Here is a 19,429-nt window from a genome sequence, read left to right on the forward strand (position 1 = left end):
CCACGAGAGCTCAGGCGGCCTCAATGGCAGAGGCCGGATCCGTCTCCTTGGAAGAGATATGCAAGGCGGCAACTTGGGCTTCGGCTCATACATTCTCCAAGCATTACCGTTTGACTGTGGCTGCACGGGCGGAGGCCCGGTTTGGAGCTTCAGTGTTGAGGTCAGGGATTTCAATGTCCCGCCCTGGGTGAGTACTGCTTCGGTACATCCCACCAGTCTATGGATTGATCAGCTTGATGATATGGAAGGTAAAATTATGTATAATCATACCTGATAATTTTCTTTCCATTAATCATAGCTGATCAATCCATAGCCCCTCCCAGATATCTGTTCTGTTTTTATTCTGGTTGCATTTCAGGTTCAAGTTTAGTCTTCAGTTATTTCAGAAAGACTTCGTGTTCAAGTTCTTTCACTTGGATTCTTCAAGAGTTGAGACGAGTTTGTTACAGTGAGCTGCTGCATTCCTCTCCCCTCCGTTTTACGGGGCTGGATTGAGACATAAATTCTGCCGGCACTCCCTCCCGCTTCGTGCGGCTGTAGGGCAGCTTTGTACCCCTCCCGCTTCGGCGGTGTTAGGGTCAGTCAGCTCCTCCCGCGGTTGCGGTTGCAGGATAAGCCAGATCCCCCCGCATCGGCGGGTGTGGTGTCCCTCCCCCGCTCCGCGGGGATGAGCTGGACGGATTCCCCTCCCCCACTTGTGTGGGGATGAGCTGGGTTAATTCCCCTCCCCCGTTTCGGCGGTGGTGAGCTGGGCAGAGTGTCCCTTCGTGGGTGTAATTCTCTAAGTGCTGAGTCCTGCGGATGGAGCTTTGATATCGACATACTGAGGAGTTTCCGGCAGCACATGACCACATATAGGGAGGCAAAAGTTTGCTCTCTATCTCCACCTGCTGGTAGATGGACACAACCCACCAGTCTATGGATTGATCAGCTATGATTAATGGAAAGAAAATTATCAGGTATGATTATACATAATTTTACCTTCTCCCCTGCACTCTCCTCCATCCACCCATATCAAAGAAATTTCCTCTCTCCCCTGCCCCCATTCATCCATCCATATCCAGCAATTCTCCATCTATGTCCAGGAACTCTCCATTCTCTCCTGCCGTCTCCTCCATCCACCCATATCCTTCAAATTTCCTCTCTCCTGCCCCCATTCATTCATCCATGTCCAGCAGTTCTCCTCTCCTCTGCCCTCTCCTCCACCCATCCATATCCAGCAAATTTCCTCTCTCCCCTGCCCCCTCCATCCATCCACCAGCAATTCTCCTCTCTCCCCTGCCCTCCCCTCCTCTCCAGTGATCTCTTCTCTCCCCATGCCCTCCCCTCCCATCCATGTCCAGCGATTCTCCCTGCCCTCCCTCAGCTCCCCCACAGCCCTCCTCTCCGTGATTTCCTGCCCTCCCCTCCATCCATCCACCCACGTTCAGCAATTCTCCTCCCCTGCCCTCCCCTCCAGCGACCTCTCCCCCATGCCGTTGCACATGCTCAGAAGTTTACACTGAGGGCCAGATGCACTAAACTTAACGAGCAAGTAGTAAACCCTGGCATGCACTAAAGACTTTTTTTCTGACGACAGTAGCAGCTAACGAAAACGGAATGCAGATGAGCAAATTGTGTAGAAACCCTGTTGTAATGAGATGCACTAACCTTTTCCGATCGCCTTAACGCTGGAAAATCTAACGAGAGGTCTGTACCTCTCATTGGGGCGGCACAGGATGAAAAACTGCTACAAAAGTAACAAAAAAAAAAAATAGCACTGCGCTTTAAAAAAGACTGCGTCTAGCTCAGCTAAAAATGATGCGGCTTGACAGTGCAGTTGAGGACTCCCATTCAAAAAACAAAAGTCTATTTTGGCCGTCATTCCCCCCCCCCCCCCCCCCCCAAGACGCCGCGCTGCTCACCCCCTCCGATGCGGCTCGATCCAGAGGATAGTGCAATTGAGGATGCCCATCCAAAAAAAACGTCCATTTTGGCCGTCATTCCCCCCCCCCCCTCGCAATAATAAAAATGTCTTTTTTGGCAGTGCTTCACTCAGCTGTGAGACCTGGAAGTCCCTGAGCCTGTGATTGGCTCAGAGACTTTCAGGTCTCTCAGCTGAGTGAAGCACTGCCAAAAAAGACGTTTTTATTATTGCGGGGGGGGGGGGATTTTTTTGGATGGGCGTCCTCAACTGCACTGTCCTCTGGATCGAGCCGCATCAGAGGGGGTGAGCAGCGCGGCATCTTCGGGCGGCACAGGGAGGCGTATTTGGCATGCGCAGAGCAGCCAGCGTAACGCTTGGCTGCTCTGCGCATGCTTGACCGCCCGATTGGCCAACTGTTTAACGATGGAATAGAGAATGCAAGTGAGCTACAACGAGCAGCTCATTTGCATTCCCTTTCCTTAATGCATGCCCGTTCCTTACCGATTCGCTAAGGGAATCGGTAAGGGAAGGGCTCTAACGATTGTTTAGTGCATCTGGCCCTGAGTTCTAGTTCATTTCTAGCATCATTGAATGACATCACCCACTTGTTTGCCTTGTCAATCCTGCTGAAAGAACACCTGTTAAAGGTGAGCAACATTGCTTTTCTGTTCCCTTTGTAAATGTATTTTTATTTTATTTATTGCATTTGTATCCCACATTATCCCACCTATTTGCAGGCTCAATGTGGCTTACATAGTTTTGTTCAAACAAAAAAAACAGCACCACGGGCCTTTAAAAATGGAACACAGTTCTTTAATGAATGAGCCTTGACAAAAAGACCCGACACGGGTATCCATTTTGATACAGAAAGTGAAAGTGCCTTGGTGCTTTGTAGCTTTTACTACATGAGACGTGGGGTAAGGAATAATATATTGTAGAGGAATATATTCGAGTTATTCCCCAAGTTTTCCACGTCATCACTGTGACCCCTGACGCAGGTGCTAGTCACCGAAACACGGCCCGTGTCGGGTCTTTTTGTCAAGGCTCATTCATTAAAGAACTGTGTTCCATTTTTAAAGGCCCGTGGTGCTGTTTTTTTTGTTTGGACTTTAGTTTGTACTTTGTTCCCTCTCTTTTGTTATATTACATAGTTTTGTTAACATTGTCATTGCAGGGTGACAGTTACATTTAATATTGTGCAGAGGTTAAATAAGGGTAGAAAGAGGAAGGAAAGGATTGATTAAGGTAGTTATATTAGGTGATCTATCTTGACTGAGTGGGTTGTCGGGTGAATTGGTGTGGCTATTAGTTCTCATTGTATGCCTTGCTGAAGAGATATGTCTTCAGAGATTTGAGTAAGGCTTCTTTAAACAATTTTTAATTGCACTATGATGATCTGAAATTCTAGTCTTAAAAAGCAAACTGTTTTCACAGTATATAATTTACTGCAAAGACATCTAACTATGTATATCACATGAGTCATAATATATTGGATGTAAAAATTATTTCAAATCTAACGCTATTTAACATGTTAAGCAACAGCCACATTTGTCCATCTTAGACAGTGCAAACCCACACTGAATGAGACCCAAAGACTTTAGTCTAATCTTTTAATGTGGACTTTTTTCTCCTCCCTTTTCCACAAGACGGATAAAAGCCAAGAAAACCATTTCAAGCACTTGTTTCAAATTCTGAGAGCCTTGGGCTATAAATGGGCAGATGAGTACGTATGAGCATTTCTTTTATTTACCTTAATTCTGAGAATGAATATACGTTTAAAAGAATAATTCTATAAAGGAGCTAGAACTTGTATTTGACGCTCTAAAGGCTTTTAAGGAATAATTTTAAGAGAATGTTGAACCCCACGCTGCAGTGACAGAAAGCGTGGGAAGAATAATGACACTGGCCGGCTGTAGACCCTTCTGCTGGAATCAGTAGGATTGTCTTAAGCCGCCTATCACTGTTAAAAACACCTTGAACGTACATGAATGAGCAGTAGACCATCCTTGTGCTTTGGCTGCAAGGTGTTGAAGAGGCAGTTAAAGGAAATACCTCCTGGAGTGACTCCAGGAGGGCCAGTGTACCTGTTGAATTTGTGCAGTGCTACCTGAGATCAGAAGATTTGTCAAGACTGTATTGTGTTCTTGTCCAGTAAGATTTATCACCCCTGATGCCGAAACATGGCCGCGTTGGAGTGATGTGTACATTAAATTTTATCCTGTTTGCAATACTGGAGTTTACTGGCATCTTTATCACTGGTCCCCCTGGAGCAACTATTCCAGCCTGTATTTTCTTTGACTGTTGGCTACAACTCAAGACAGTCTGGGATCAGTGCAGGGATGACGCTCATATTCTGTGTATTAATGTTTCTATGCTGTGTTGAGTAAAATGGTTCATTTATTTTGCACACTGCTTTTGGTTAAATTGAAACAGGGCAGCAAATCTGAATCGCCTAAAGTTACTCTAGGTTAGATTTACTAGCATGTTCTAATGTACATTTCCTTATCTATGCCAGACCAGTCCAGATGAGTGGGTTATGTCTTCCTGCCAGAAGATGGAGCCAGAGGAAAAAAAGCTCAGAACTGACTTTACTCTCCTTATAAGGGAGCTGGTTCTGCCTTCAGCTCAGTGTTGCCAGGTGGGCGGTTTTCCGCGACCCGCCGCGGGAAATTTTTGCCCGCGGCGGGTTGCGGTTTTTTGGGCTGGTTTTTGTGCTTCGGGCGGTTTTTTTAGGTGGCTTTTTCGGCCGCGGTGGGCGGGGTTAGTGACGTTTTTGGGCGGGGTTAGTGACGTGGGAGGCGGGGTTAGTGATGTGGGAGGCGGGGTTAGTGACGGGGAAGGCGGGGTTAGTGACAGGGAAGGCGGGGCCGATGACGGCGGGGGCGGGGTTGATGACGGCCGGGGCGGGGGTGATGACGCGGGGGCGGGGGTGTCAGGGGCGGGGTTTGAGTTTGGGCGGGTTTTGGGCTGGATTTTGGGCTCCTTTAGGCTGGAAAAATATTTTCCACCTGGCAACCCTGCTTCAGCTCCTTAGTATTTCTCTGGCTTGGTGCAATAGTTACAAGTAGGCTGCTACTGGGAAGGTGATAAGTCTCGCATGTTCTGGGCAACAGTTCCTTGGGGCTGACTTGTCTCCCCCTTTGGCAACCAACTCAGTTGGAATCTGAATTCTGAACCCAGTGGGCCCAGGATTGGATGGCCCCTGGTGATTTTTCAATTAATGACAGTGTTTTCCCTCTATAGTTGGAAACAAAGGGAAAGGCAGTGAATTTTACAGAAAAAAAGGGCTTTCATTTCAGCACAGTTTGCCTCTTGATCTTCTGTGGTACTATGTCAGATTTGGACTTGATTGAGCATCTGAAGACAGATTCCCCCTTCTCCCCTCAACTTGCTTTCAGGATGTCTGGTGGGGAAAAGAAAAAAGATAAGTCATGGCAGTTCTGTGTGTCACCTGGTGTACTAGCTGTTGAGCCCGTAAAAACGGGCTGGTATTGCAGTTTTCCTTCCCCCCCCCCCGCGAGGTTGCCACCGCTCCCCCCCCCCTCGGAGTCGCCGCCGCTGCCACCCCTCCACCCGGCCCGGGCCCTCTCTTCGCTTCTGAACTTACACATCCATTTGCCGAACACAGCAAGGCACATCAGCTGAGCTGCCTTGGGCCCTTCCTTCTATGCCTGTGGCCCCGCCCTCCTGTGACGTAACGTCAGCAAGGGCGGGACACAGGCAGAGAAGGAAGGGGCAGCTCAGCTGATGTGCGTTGCTGCGTTCGGCGAATGGATGTGTAAGTTCAGAAGGGAAGAGAGGGCCCGGGCCGGGTGGAGGGGTGGCGGCAGCAGCGGCGACTCAGAGTGGAGGGGGGAGGGGTAGCAACCTCGGCAGCACAGTTTCCCTCTCTGTCCCGCCCCTCCCGTCATCACGTATTGACGCGGGGGCGGGACAGACAGGGAAGTCTCTACTGCGCATTTGCGAGTGAGTACGGTCACTCGCCGTTTATATGTTTGATTTGGCCTGGCTTGGGAGCAGGCAGGGAAATAGGCACCAGGTGGGAGCAATCCGCTCTCCTTTTGCTTGCTTTCAGTGGGTCTGAAAGGAAAGTGAAGTGCTACAGATAAGTCATGTTACTTCAGCATGTCAACTGGTGCATTTGGCCTGGCTTTGAAGCAAGCAGGCACCGGTCCTTGGACTCTATAAATGTTTAGGTAAGTCGCTCCTCTGCCACACTTTTCATTTCCCTTGCCTGAGCAATTTGGGGTTTGAGCACAAACTTCAAGTCGTAACTTATCTTTTTATGAAACATCGTGGCTTAGAGGCCAGGTTAAAGAGAACTGCTGATTATATTAATGTTTCCCAAACCAATTCTAGAGGCATACTGTGGAGAAATAGCCAATAGTTAGTGCATTGGCCTGAGAACCAGGGAAACTTGGTTCAGTTCCCTCTGCAGCCCCTTGTGACTCTGGGCAAGTTACGTAACTCTTCATTGCTTCAGGTACAAAAAATAAGCACCGGTATATAATATGTAAACTGCTTTGATCTGTAACCACAGAAAGGCAGTATATCAAATTCCATCCCCTTTCCCGTAATCAGTTTGGTATAAGTGCTTGTTTGTATAGTGTTACAGAACATGTACAGTGCTGTACAATAAGGAGAACAGCTCACATATGATAGGTCCCATCCCCAAAGAGCTTCCAGTCTAAGCGGGCACCTGTGGCAATAAAATATAGTGGAACAAGAGTCCTCCGTACAGGTAAACTCAGGCAAACAAACACAACAGGGGTGACACGAAGGATGATGCGGACCAAAAACATCCAATGTACTCAGAAAGTTCACATCAGAAGCTTTATTCACAATAGAATGGACTTGACCCGAAATCATGTTTTGGCCTCAGAGGCCTGCTTCAGGAGTCCCTGTATGTTGTAATATTGTAGCTAAACAGCACTCCATTCAGAATGAAAGGTAAAAAGCCTATAAAACGTAAAGCAAACGCTGGAGCGCTGTGGCACAGTATCGCTTCTGATGTGAACTTTCTGAGTGCGTTGGGTGTTTTTGCTGTGCATCATCCTTCGTTTCACCCCCGCTGTGTTTGTTTGCCTTAATGAAATATAGTGATCAGCTGAGTGTGATAGGGAGTATCAAATGAGAGAAGTGGGATATGAATCCTGGCTTCTCTGGTTCAGTCCATTTCTCCTCACACTAGGTCACCTGCACATCCATGATAGGAACAATGAGTGTGTGTAAGATTTCTGTTGTGTGTAAATATCTGGTGCATTAGATAATTTGTATGCACTGCCTCCAGTGGATGGAAATCTGTCTCATGTATATTTATTGTGGTTTTCCCTGAAAACCATACTGGCTGAAGCAGTGGTTCCAAAACTGTGTGCTGCAACCCCAAATGGTGTGTTTAAATCATTGAGAGGGTTACAAGTGGATCCTGATGTGCTTTCAAGACGAGCACACAGCCGCTTTGCAAGCTCTGTTTTTTTGGGAGGGTAAGGGAAAGGGAAATGGGACTTGATATACCGCCTTTCTGAGTTTTGTTTTGCAACTACATTCAAAGCGGTTTACATATATTCAGGTACTTATTTTGTACCAGGGGCAATGGAAGATTAAGTGACTTTCCCAGAGTCACAAGGAGCTGCAGTGGGGATCGAACTCAGTTCCCCAGGATCAAAGTCCACTGCACTAACCACTGGGCTACTCCTCCAGACTGTTGGAGACAGGTAATCATAATAACCAATGAATTACTGGCCAATCAGCAGCTTTCCAGGCCTGCTAATCAGAAGACAGTTCACATCTGTGTTCTTCATAATGAGGGCTGTAGGGTGTGATTGCCAATGCTTTTCTTAAGCCAGTGTGGTTCACACAGTGCAGTTTTTACCAGTGGGCAAAAGGGGAGCTGCCCCTGGTTCAACTTAACACGGGGCACACAAGTAAAAGTGATCCTGCGCACAGGGCCCACTCCCTCCTTCCCTCCCCAGTCCAGCAGCTTCCATAACCACCTGCCATCCCCCGCTTCCTGGCGAAAGAAAAAGGGCATAGAAACATAGAGCTGCTGTCTCAACATATATAGCAGCTCTATGCCTTAACACTGCTTTTTATTTTTCTAGGAAGAGGCTTGGTGGGGGGAATTGATCCAATGAAATCTGAAGTATCTCGTTCCAAATTCTTCAAACTTAAAATTTGTCCTTACTACAGATGCATTCTAACTGGCCTGGGAACCACCTGTAGAGGGATTCTACACCTAGGGTCTGTGATCTGCTCAGAAAAAAACTTCCTAGAGTTAGAGGCAATCTAGAACTTTCTAAAGGTTTTCATAGATCAGTTGTCTGGCAAAATCATCCTAGTCCAGACAAGCAATGATGTAGCCATATTCTACACACAATCTGTTCCTCCATGCTTTTTGAGACTTTCTAAATGTGAAAGTAGCCGATATCACACAGGATGACCCTCTAAGCCGCAAAGTTGGTAAGAAAGGACAACATCCTAGTGGACAAACTGAGTCGAGTGCTACACTTCATTTATTTCTTTTATACCACGCTCATATTACACAAGTATTGCCCAGCGCAGTTTACATAAGTTATAGAAAAAACACAGTTTTGTACTAAAAATGTTAAAAAAAAAAAAAAAAACCCCCACAAAAACAAAAAATCTCATTCCCACAAATAATAAGACATCCACCACTTTCCCTACCTCTCAATATTTAGCACCCTCCTACTCCAGTCACCAGCATTCTATATCCTCTCAAATAGACTTGTTTCTAGCTTTTTGGAGAAGCTCACATTTTCTTCCTGCCTCAGTTCTGGGGCAGACTGTTCCAAAGTTCTGGCCTTCTCATAGAGAATGTCCTGGCTTGAAGCCCTGCAGATCACTGGTTAGAGATCCAGCAAAAAGATACTCTTGATGCGGGAATAAATAATACCCACAGTAGGTCTGTATGAATCTTCCCAGAACAAGAAGACTCTTCCGTTCTGTTTGAGGATAGGGACACACAGCAAACTAGTTTGATGCTTTCTCCCTAGATTATCTAGAGGGCCTCTTGTATGCATATTATCTAATCCCTCTAATAGCAGATGTCGTTTAATGTGAACAAGTGCAAAGTGATGCATGTGGGAAAGAGGAACCCGAACTATAGCAATGCGATGCAAGGTTCCGCATTGAGTCACCGACCAGGAAAAGGATCTTGGAGTCATCGTTGACAATATGTTGAAACCCTCTGCGCAGTGTGCTGTAGCGGCAAAGAAATCAAATAGAATTTTAGGTATTATTAGGAAAGGAATGGAAAATTAAAACAAGGATGTTGTAATGCTTTTTTATCACTCCATGGTGTGACAGCGCCTTGATTATAGTGGAATTAGAAAAGGTACAGAGAAGGGTGACAAAAATGATAAAGGGGATGGGACGACTTCCCTATGAGGAAAGGCTGAAACAGGTAGGGCTCTTCAGCTTGGAGAAAAGACTGCTGAGGGGGAGATATGATAGAGGTCTATAAAATAATGAGTGGAGCGGAACGGGTAGACGTGAATCACTTGTTTACTCTTTTCAAAAATAGGACTAGCGGGCATGCAATAAAGCTACAAAGCAGTAAATAAAAAAAAAATTGGAGAAAATATTTCTTCACTCAATGTGTAATTAAGCTCTGGACTTCATTGCCAGAGAATGTGGTAAAAGCAGTTAGCTTAGCGGGGTGTTAAAAAAGGATATCTCCCTAAATGAAAAGTCCGTAAGCCATTATTAAAATATACTTGGGAAAATTCACTGCTTATTTCTAAGATAAGCAGCATAAAATGTACTGTTTTGGGATCTTGCCAGGCACTTGTGACCTGGATTGGCCACTGTTGGAAACAGGATACTGGGCTTGATGGACCTTTGGTCTGTCCCAGTATGGAAACACTTATGTACTTATGTAGCAAAGTTTCTTCTAAAATCCAAGAACCTTGAGATCCTTAGACACTATCACTTCTCATGGATGTATAAGGTTTAGACTGCCCATCCTCCATGACCTTTTTTTTGGAAAACTGAACCCCCTTTTCCTAGAGCTCATTTTATGAATTTTAGTAGTTCTTTTTTTTTTTAAGTGATGTTCTCGCCCCCACCCCCCCACCCCCATTTGTGTAATCTGCTTGTCTTTAAAAAAAATCAGTTGTTTGTAACAGATATTCTCTGAAGATAACCATTTACCAATCACATACACTGCAGCTGAGAGAAGCAGTGGAGCCAAAGTGAGCAGAAAAGACTCCCTTTTCCAGAAAGCTCTGGAATTTCATCCCATTCAGATTGCGTGTCTTTTGTGTGATTGGTGCACTGCTGTCTTCAGAGAACAGGTGTTACAGATAAACAACTGTATTATACAGCTACAGTGAACTGCCAAGATCCATCCGAACAATCAACGACCATCTACCATTCAGAAAAATGTTGAAGACCCATCTCTTCAAGAACGCTTACCCTAATGACCCAACTTAACTTTTTAAGCCCAACCACATGATTCCTGCCATGACGATTATTATACCTTTGACCATGTCTCACAATCTCCTTATGCTCATTCCTCAATCCGTTCCTACTCCTTACCCCTCCCAATCTCTTCTCCTTTTGCTCATCCTATCGTTGTTTACCTCTCCATGCTCAATTTACATATCCTCAAAACCCCACTACTAATATGTTTACTACAACTTGTAACATTCTCCTTCAAGACTTTGCAATTCTATTTACTATGGAAGCCGCATTGAACCTGCTAGGAAAACCTGCTGGGAAAGCGCGGGGTACAAATGTAATTAATAATAAACAAGAAATTTCTACCACCAAGAAATTCAAACGTAAGTGGGAGGAAAGAGAGATGGGGATTTTGGGACCAGAGGTAGGAAGTGATAGAATATGTGGAGACTAATGGACCAATACATTCTCCTAAGGTAGAGAAAGAGGGGGCCTGGCATAGATGTAGCAGAGGAAATGGCTTAGGAGTGAAACTGATCTAAAAGGTTAGAAGTCTTGCACAGGAAGATCTCTAATATAGTCTGCGTGTGTTTTTTCCTATTCTTTTGCGTTCGTGTGTAGCTGCCAGCATGTGCGCTTTGGCTTGGTGCAGGGGATGAAGACTCGAAGAGGAGATGTGCTCTTCCTGGAGGATGTACTAGATGAAGCTCGCACAAGGATGCTACAAAATATGGCTTCTTCAGAGAGTAAGACTTGCCTTTTATTAATGTTTTGGAGAACCATAATCAAAGGGGTTAACTTTCAAATGGTGTAGGTGTTCCTAAGATTGCCAGCTAAAATTTACCAATAATTTTAAGCACATTTTCAGTTGTGATGGTTTCTGGCTGTAAATACTCTTAATCTAGCTGCTTAGGTTAAAGAAGCCAACCCCAGAAACAGGGCTAGATTTTGTGCTGCTATTTGCAAGGCTTAGATTGGTTGGCTAATACTGAAATTTGATGCTAGCCAGCAAAGTACTACTACTACTAGTACTTATCATTTCTATAGCGCTGCTAGACGTACGCAGCGCTGTACACTTGAACATGAAAAGATAGTCCCTGCTCGACAGAGCTTACAATCTAATTAGGACAGAGAAACAGGATAAATAAGGGATAAGGACAAAGGGTAGCAAGATTCCAGAATCCCAAATAATAGCAGGATTTCGGAATCCCAAAGACTACTACTTATCATTTCTATAGCGCTACTAGACGTATGCAGCGCTGTACACTTGAACATGAAGAGACAGTCCCTGCTCGACAGAGCTTACAATCTAATTAGGACAGACAAACAGGACAAACAAGAGATAAGGGAATATTAAAGTGAGGATGAGAAAATAAGCGTTCTGAACAAGTGAATAAGGGTTAGGAGTTAAAAGCAGCATCAAAAAGGTGGGCTTTTAGCTTAGATTTGAAGACGGTCAGAGATGGAGCTTGACGTACCGGCTCAGGAAGTTTATTCCAGGCATATGGTGCAGCAAGATAAAAGGAACGGAGTCTGGAGTTAGCAGTGGAGGAGAAGGGTGCAGATAAGAGAGATTTACCCAGTGAACGGAGTTCCCTGGGAGGAATGTAGGGAGAGATGAGAGTGGAGAGGTACTGAGGAGCTGCAGAGTGAATGCACTTATAGGTCAATAAGAGGAGTTTGAACTGTATGCGGAAACGGATAGGAAGCCAGTGAAGTGACTTGAGGAGAGGGCTAATATGAGCATAACGACCCTGGCGGAATATTAGTCGTGCAGCAGAATTTTGAACAGATTGAAGAGGAGAGAGATAGCTAAGTGGGAGACCTGTAAGAAGCAAGTTGCAATAGTCTAAGCGTTCATGCCAGGAATGCCTCTGGAGCCCCAGAAGAAACACCCACAAGAGGTGAGGGAACAGCAAACCTTACGATTATAGTAAAATCAGTCAAGGAGTAGGGCACAGATGGCATTTCCAAGAACCACAAGGAAGATGCAAGGAATGGAAGTAGATAAAGTTTATTTACAATCAACCAAAAAGGACTCGACACAGCTGCTGTGTTTCGGCACCCAAGCACCTGCCTCAGGAGTCTGACCAATCTGGAGAGTAAAGGTAAAATCACTGCTGTGCAATTGACAAAACTATGTAAGTAAAGCAAATATCTTTAAATCACAGAGAAAACCCATTATTTTTCGGCCCTGCCAAAGGCTACCCTGTTTTAGCTGAGGGTCTTCTCTGTGATTTAAAGATATTTGCGTTACTTATTTTATACTTGGGGCAATAGACGGTTAAATGACTTGCCCAAAATTGCAAGGAGCTGTACTATCAATTGGGCAACTCCTCCACTCCATTACTCCCAAGATGGCTTTTGGAGGGAGATTCACTCTTCCCTGGATTTGGCATTGGATTAGAGGGTATTTTTCCAGTGTTTTAGAGCCATGCAGCTCTCCTGTATCTGACAAGTGTGATGTGGATCTGATGTTGCAGTGGGCATTTGATTGCATGTTTCTATAAATTGTTTTCAAACAATAGTGACTGTTTGGATATTGTGTTGTGCTTCCCACAGAAATTTGTGGCCTGTTTCTACTTTTTATGGCCAGTTGCTTTGTGTATGGGTGGGGGGGGGGGGGGGAAGTTGGTGTGTTGTGAAAAGGGGGGCTGAGGGGAAGTTGTTGAGAGTGTTGGGAAGGGGGGTGCTGGTGGGAAGCAGGGAAAGGAGGGCAGGTAGAAAGTGTGTTGAGGTAGACTTGTTTCTTGGAATGTGTCAGGTATCACTTCTCCCATCAAGCATACCAAAATTAAATATGTTAAAATACTATAAAACAGTCATAGCCTGAGGTCAAGAAACATGACTTTCAAAGGTGATTGGGTGGATACAGATTTACAGAAGGGGAGGGTTGTGGTGTTGATTTGAAAGTCTTCAGTGTTCTGTGACCTCATTATGCAAAGATCCTGCTCGTAGATACATTTTGCTGTGAATAAATCACATAGGCACAAAGTTCACGCGTCTGATAATATTCCCCAAATTCCTACGATTATTCTTTCTTTACGGGTCTGGTCCACGCCTTTGTGGCACAGTTGGATAAATCCTTGGTGTAAGCTGGTGATATTAATCTAGTAATGGACCTAAAGCTTGATTATGACCAGCTCCCCAACAGCGGTGATAAAAGCTGACCTCAGCCGGAGAAAACACATGACACGACAAGACTGACTTAACTAGGACGACGATAGCAGGCAGGAGAGATTGTGAGGCAGGAGTCACAGAATGAAAATTGAAGACCACGCTCGACCGCAACACCCAGCAAATTCCTACAGAACGGGAAACTGAGAGACAGAAAAAACGTAAACCTGTAGCACAGATAGAACAACAAAATCCCGCCCCCCCCCCCCCCCAACACGCCCAGATACCCATAGGATATATAAATGCAAGATCAGGAGTTAATAAGTCAGCACTACTAAGAGACTGGATAGAAACAGAACAACTCGGATTACTGCTTATAACGGAAACATGGCTACTCCTCGAAGATGACCCTGCACTACTGGACCTATGCCCACCTGGATATAAAGGGTGGGAGGGGGTTGGTGACCACTGGGGGGGGAGTAAGGGGAGGTCATCCCCGATTCCCTCCGGTGGTCATCTGGTCAGTTCGGGCACCTTTTCGAGGTTTGGACGTAACAAAAAATGGACCAAGTAAAGTTGCCCAAGTGCTCATCAGGGACGCCCTTCTTTTTTCCATTATTGTCCGACGACGCCCATGTGTTAAGCATGCCCCAGTCCCGCCTTCGCTACGCTTCCGACACGACCCCGTGAACTTTGGTCGTCCCCGCGACGGAAAGCAGTTGAGGATGCCCAAAATCGGCTTTCGATTATGCCGATTTGGGTGACCCTGGGAGAAGGACGCTCATCTCCCGATTTGTGTCGAAAGATGGGCGCCCTTCTCTTTCGAAAATCAGCCTGGAAGTAGCAAAAGGCAGATTGGTGCATGTGTTCCAGCTAAGCTCCCGACAATGATAGTATACTAAAAGCTTGATATTTTAGGGACGGAGACCTCTGAGGAAGCATGTTATAGAGCTGATTGATCTTTTCTCTTCCAGACCTTGTCATTTGTTAGACTTTGAGACTGGTACATTGGCGTTATACGTACCTATATACATTGCCACGGGTGTCAGTCTTGGTTAATGGGGTCAGGACACAGGCCTTCTTTATTCAAAGAGGTACCAGACAGGGTTGTCCCCTCTGCCCTTTATTCTTCTGTTGTGTTTTAGAACCACTTTTGAGATTTCTTAAAAGGAACAGGGAAGTCACTGAGGTCTCTTTGAAGCATAAATTGATTAAATCACTGGCATTTGTCAATGACATTCTTCTACTCAATCCTCAATAGGCCTTACTTGAAGCCCTGGTTTTGTTTGAAATATGATGCCATGCTTCAAGTTAATTTGTCAGTCAGTGGCACTCCAGTGCAGTGTAAAATGAGAAACAGGTGGGGAAAGTGAGTTCCCACTGACTTGGACTGTGGATTCACTGAAATACTTGGGAGTCCATATCTCAGTAGATCTGAAAGCCTTATATTTGTCTAATTTTAGGCCTTTAATGCAAGATACTTAAACTAAGTAACATATACGGCCTACGCACCCGGTCTCCTTGATAGGTAGGATTCATCTCTATAATATGATTGTCATCCCAAAGTGGCATTATATATTTCAAATGCTTCCTGTACTCCTTATGCAGAAGAGATGAACACCATTTGACAAAGTTACACAAAGGGGTATTTTCGAAATAAATGTCTAAGTTGGAATTTGGACCCTACACTCAAGGAAGTTACATGGACATACTTTTAAAACAAATAGGAGGAAACATTTTTTTTCACTCAGTGAATAGTTAACCTCTGGAACTCTTTGCCAGAGGATGTGGTAACAGCAGTTAGCATATCTGGGTTTAAAAAAGGTTTGGACAAGTTCCTGGAAGAAAAGTCCGTAGTCTGCTAATGAGACAGACATAGGAAGCAACTGCTTGCCCTGGGATTGATAGCATGGAATGTTGCCAGTATTTGGGTTTCTGCCATACACTTGGTGACCTGCTTGGCCACTGTTGGAAACGGGATACTGGGGTAGATGGACCATTGGTCTGACCCAGTATGGCTATTCTTACGTTCTTATGTTCTTAACTTTTCCTCATAGGGAACTTGCCCCATTCCTTGTATCATTTTTGTTGTTCTTCTCTGAACCTTTTCTAATTCCTTTCTTTATTGCTACATCTTAATAGTTTTTTTTTAGTTAAACACAAGCATATATTGCCTTCCAATCAAACTTGTGAAGGCTAGCAGTGTCCATGTCCTTACATTCAGCGCTATCACACATTACTGGTGTACTTAATTTTAATGTCATGTGCTCCCTCTTGCCAGAGCCATTGAATAATGATTTGCTATAAGTAGATGTCACAATCTTTTCTGCTATTAGTGTGAATTTACCGGTAACCACGCTTTCCTTTACTGTACCAGCTGCTGATCAGACACTACAGATTTCACCTAGTCTAAGCATTATATGGACTTTTCTTTTGTGTCTGTGTTTGCATATTTTCTAGCAACCAAAGAACTGGAAAATCCTCATGATACAGCAGAGAAAGTTGGCCTTGCAGCACTCATCGTTCAGGTAGTGTATCTGCCATAAACTATTGCCTCACATCCAGTGGCGTACCAAGTGGGGGCAGTCCGCCCCGGGTGCACGCCGCTGGGGGGTCGCTCGTTTACTGCAGCTTCCTCTGCCCCGGAGCAGGTTACTTCCTGTCCCGGGGCAGAGGGAGCTGCAGCGAAGCGAAGTTTAGCGAACTCGAAGTGGGCGCGCGCTGCGGCACACCCCCCCCCCCCCCAGCGGCGTGCACCTGGGGGGGGGGTCATTTCGCCGGAGGGGGCGAGGTGTAATTTAGCGGCGGGGGGGGGGGGGGGGCATCGGTGCTCCGCCCCGGGTGCCATCCAGGCCAGGAACGCCACTGCCCACATCTCTTCCCTGTACCATAGGAACCTGCAGCTGTGTGTCTTTTTGATTTCAGAGACGTCTGTTTATTGAGAATTCCCTATACAGTCCTTTGCAGGGTAACAGAGCAGTTTGCAATCATGAAGTTATAATTCAAATGATAGGAAAGATCAGAGTTTTATAGCATCATAATAAGTAATAATAACAACAATTCAAAAGAAATAAAAAAAAAAGGATAGAGATGAAAGCAAAAGAAAGGAGGCTACCAGAGGGCCATTGTTACAGTCCTAAATCCTCCATCCTTCGTTGAAAGCCTGAGAGAAAATAAAAAGCCTTCAGTACCTTCTTGAATGTTGGCAAGGAAAGTTCAAGATGAATCCACAATCGAAAGGGGCGCCCAAGTTTTCCTGAGGACGTCCCAGAAAAGGGGCAGGGAAACCCGTATTATTGAAACAAGATGGGCCTCATCTTTCGTTTAGATAATACGGTCGGGGACGCCCAAATCTGGAAATTTAGGTCGACCTTAGAGATGGTCATCCTTAGAGATGGACGTCCCCAATTTTCGGCGATAATGGAAACCGAGGACGCCCATCTCAGAAACGACCAAATGCAAGCCATTTGGTTGTGGGAGGAGCCAGCATTCGTAGTGCACTGGTCCTCCTGACATGCCAGGACACCAACTGGGCACCCTAGGGGGCACTGCAGTGTACTTCAGAAATTGCTCCCAGGTGCATTGCTCCCTTACCTTGTATGCTGAGCCCCCCAAAACCCACTCCCCACAACTGTACACCACTACCATAGCCCTAAGGGGTGAAGGGGGGCATCTACATGTGGGTACAGTGGGTTTGTGGTGGGTTTTGAAGGGCTCCCATTTACCACCACAAGTGTAACATGTAGGGGGGGGATGGGCCTGAGTCCGCCTGCCTGAAGTGCACTGGACCCACTAAAACTACTCCAGGGACCTGCATACTGCTGTCATAGAGCTAGATATGACATTTGAGGCTGGCAAAAAATATTTAAAAAGTTGTTTTTTTTTAGGGTGGGAGGGGGTTGGTGACCACTGGGGGGGGAGTAAGGGGAGGTCATCCCCGATTCCCTCCGGTGGTCATCTGGTCAGTTTGGGCACCTTTTCGAGGTTTGGACGTAACAAAAAAAGGACCAAGTAAAGTCGCCCAAGTGCTCATCAGGGACGCCCTTCTTTTTTCCATTATCGTCCGAGGACGCCCATGTGTTAAGCATGCCCCAGTCCCGCCTTCGCTACGCTTCCGACACGACCCCGTGAACTTTGGTCGTCCCCGCGACGGAAAGCAGTTGAGGACGCCCAAAATCGGCTTTCGATTATGCCGATTTGGGTGACCCTGGGAGAAGGACGCCCATCTCCAGATTTGTGTGGAAAGATGGGCGCCCTTCTCTTTCGAAAATCAGCCTGGAAGTAGCAAAAGGCAGATTGGTGCATGTGTTCCAGCTAAGCTCCCGACAATGATAATATACTAAAAGCTTGCTATTTTAGGGACGGAGACCTCTCAGGGATATAGGGAATTAGCATATTAGAGAGTAGGACTTGTAATCTTGAATGAAGAAATTTGAATGTCAAGAGTAAATTTTAGTCTTTAAGCGATGGGGAGCCAGTGCTTATTCGTCAGCAAGAGAGTTGCTTGTAAGGTCAAACCTTGCATGAGAGATGAGCTTCATGATTCAAGTTGTAATGAAATAACCATTTTATTTTTCAGGATTTCAAGGGTCCCCTTTTGTCTGATTACCGGTTTGACTGGGATCGGGCTCTTCAGAGTCGAGGAGACACAGGAGTGTTCTTGCAGTATACACATGCCAGACTCCACAGGTAAGAGCAAACTGTGAAACCTGAAGTATGGCACTGCATTATTGGTAACTTAATTCCATTATTCTTAGTCAGCCTGCAGGACTGATCGGGCACTCAGGTGGTTGACATCTCAGCATAGCACTAGGATAGAATAGCTCTCGCAGAGCTCAAAACTATTGTGATGAGCATTGAGGCCCTTTCTGCACTAAGCAGTCTTATCAGTGGTTTTTTTTCCCCTGCTCTGCTGAATGGACACAAGCATAGCTGACCTATGTTTTGAAGAATTGTTCTCTTCTGTAGTCTCCTTTGTCCTAGTCAATTTCTCTTTGATTTAGAAAATACTTTTGGAATGTGGTGCAGGCGAAGTCAGGTTTTTGATATAGAAGAATCCAGAACTTTAACACCCAATACCAGGAATCTCATTTGTTTTAGGCTCAGAACACAATCATGCTGAATGCAAGCACTACAGAAGAATGTCTGTGTGAGTCAGAAAGGCCACCTCCATAATCATTACAAGGCAGAAAAGAGGCTCTTGCTTATTCTGAGTGAAGGCCTTCATTTATGTAGCGCTTAGATGACTGTACCTTCCAGTGGATCTTCCTCTGTTGATGTTGACTCTATTCCTCTGTACAGTGCCTTCATAAGTACATAAGCATCGCCATGCTGGGACAGACCAAGGGTCCATCGAGCCCAGCACCCTGTCTCCGACAGCGGCTGAAAGAACAAACAATTTGTCCCGCCCATCCCAGAAATAGTGGATTTTTCCCTCGTCCATTCAATAACATTCTATGGCCTTTTCCTCCAGGAAGCCATCCAACCCTTTTTTAAAGTCCGCTAAGTCAACTGCCTTAACCACTTTTTCCGGCAACGAGTTTGAGAGTCTAACTACGCGTTGAGTGAAGAAATATTTCCTCCGATTCGTTTTAAATTTACTACACTGCAGCTTCATCACATGCCCCCTTGTCCTAGTATTTTTGGAAAGCGTAAACAGATGCTCCACATCGACACGTTCCATTCCACTCATTATCTTATAGACCTCTATCATATCTCCCCTCGGTCGCCTTTTCTCCAAGAGCCCCGGCCTCTTCAGCCTTTCCTCATAGGGAAGTCGTCCCATCCCCTGTATCATCTTTGTTGCCCTTCTCTGCACCTTTTCTAATTCCACTATATCTTTTTTGAGGTGTGGCGACCAGAATTGCACACAATACTCGAGGTGCGGTCGCATCATGGAGTGATACAATGGCAGAATAATATCCTCATTTTTGTTTTCCATTCATTTCCTAATAATACCCAACATTCTATTTGCTTCCCTAGCCG

At 45.5% G+C, this 19,429-nt stretch overlaps 1 protein-coding gene across 1 annotated transcript in view; it reads left to right on the plus strand.

Annotated features, from left to right (window-relative positions):
- Positions 1-19,429, plus strand: part of RARS2 (arginyl-tRNA synthetase 2, mitochondrial) — a 127,492-nt gene that overhangs the window by 78,220 nt on the left and 29,843 nt on the right. Inside the window, exons 13-16 of the mRNA XM_030188632.1 lie at positions 3,553-3,629; positions 10,949-11,073; positions 15,905-15,972; positions 18,024-18,133. Of these exons, the coding sequence (XP_030044492.1) occupies positions 3,553-3,629; positions 10,949-11,073; positions 15,905-15,972; positions 18,024-18,133 (380 nt within the window). The remainder of the gene's footprint in view (positions 1-3,552; positions 3,630-10,948; positions 11,074-15,904; positions 15,973-18,023; positions 18,134-19,429) is intronic.

This window comes from Microcaecilia unicolor, unplaced genomic scaffold (assembly GCF_901765095.1).
Source record: "Microcaecilia unicolor unplaced genomic scaffold, aMicUni1.1, whole genome shotgun sequence".
Classification (NCBI taxonomy): Eukaryota; Metazoa; Chordata; class Amphibia; order Gymnophiona; family Siphonopidae; genus Microcaecilia; species Microcaecilia unicolor.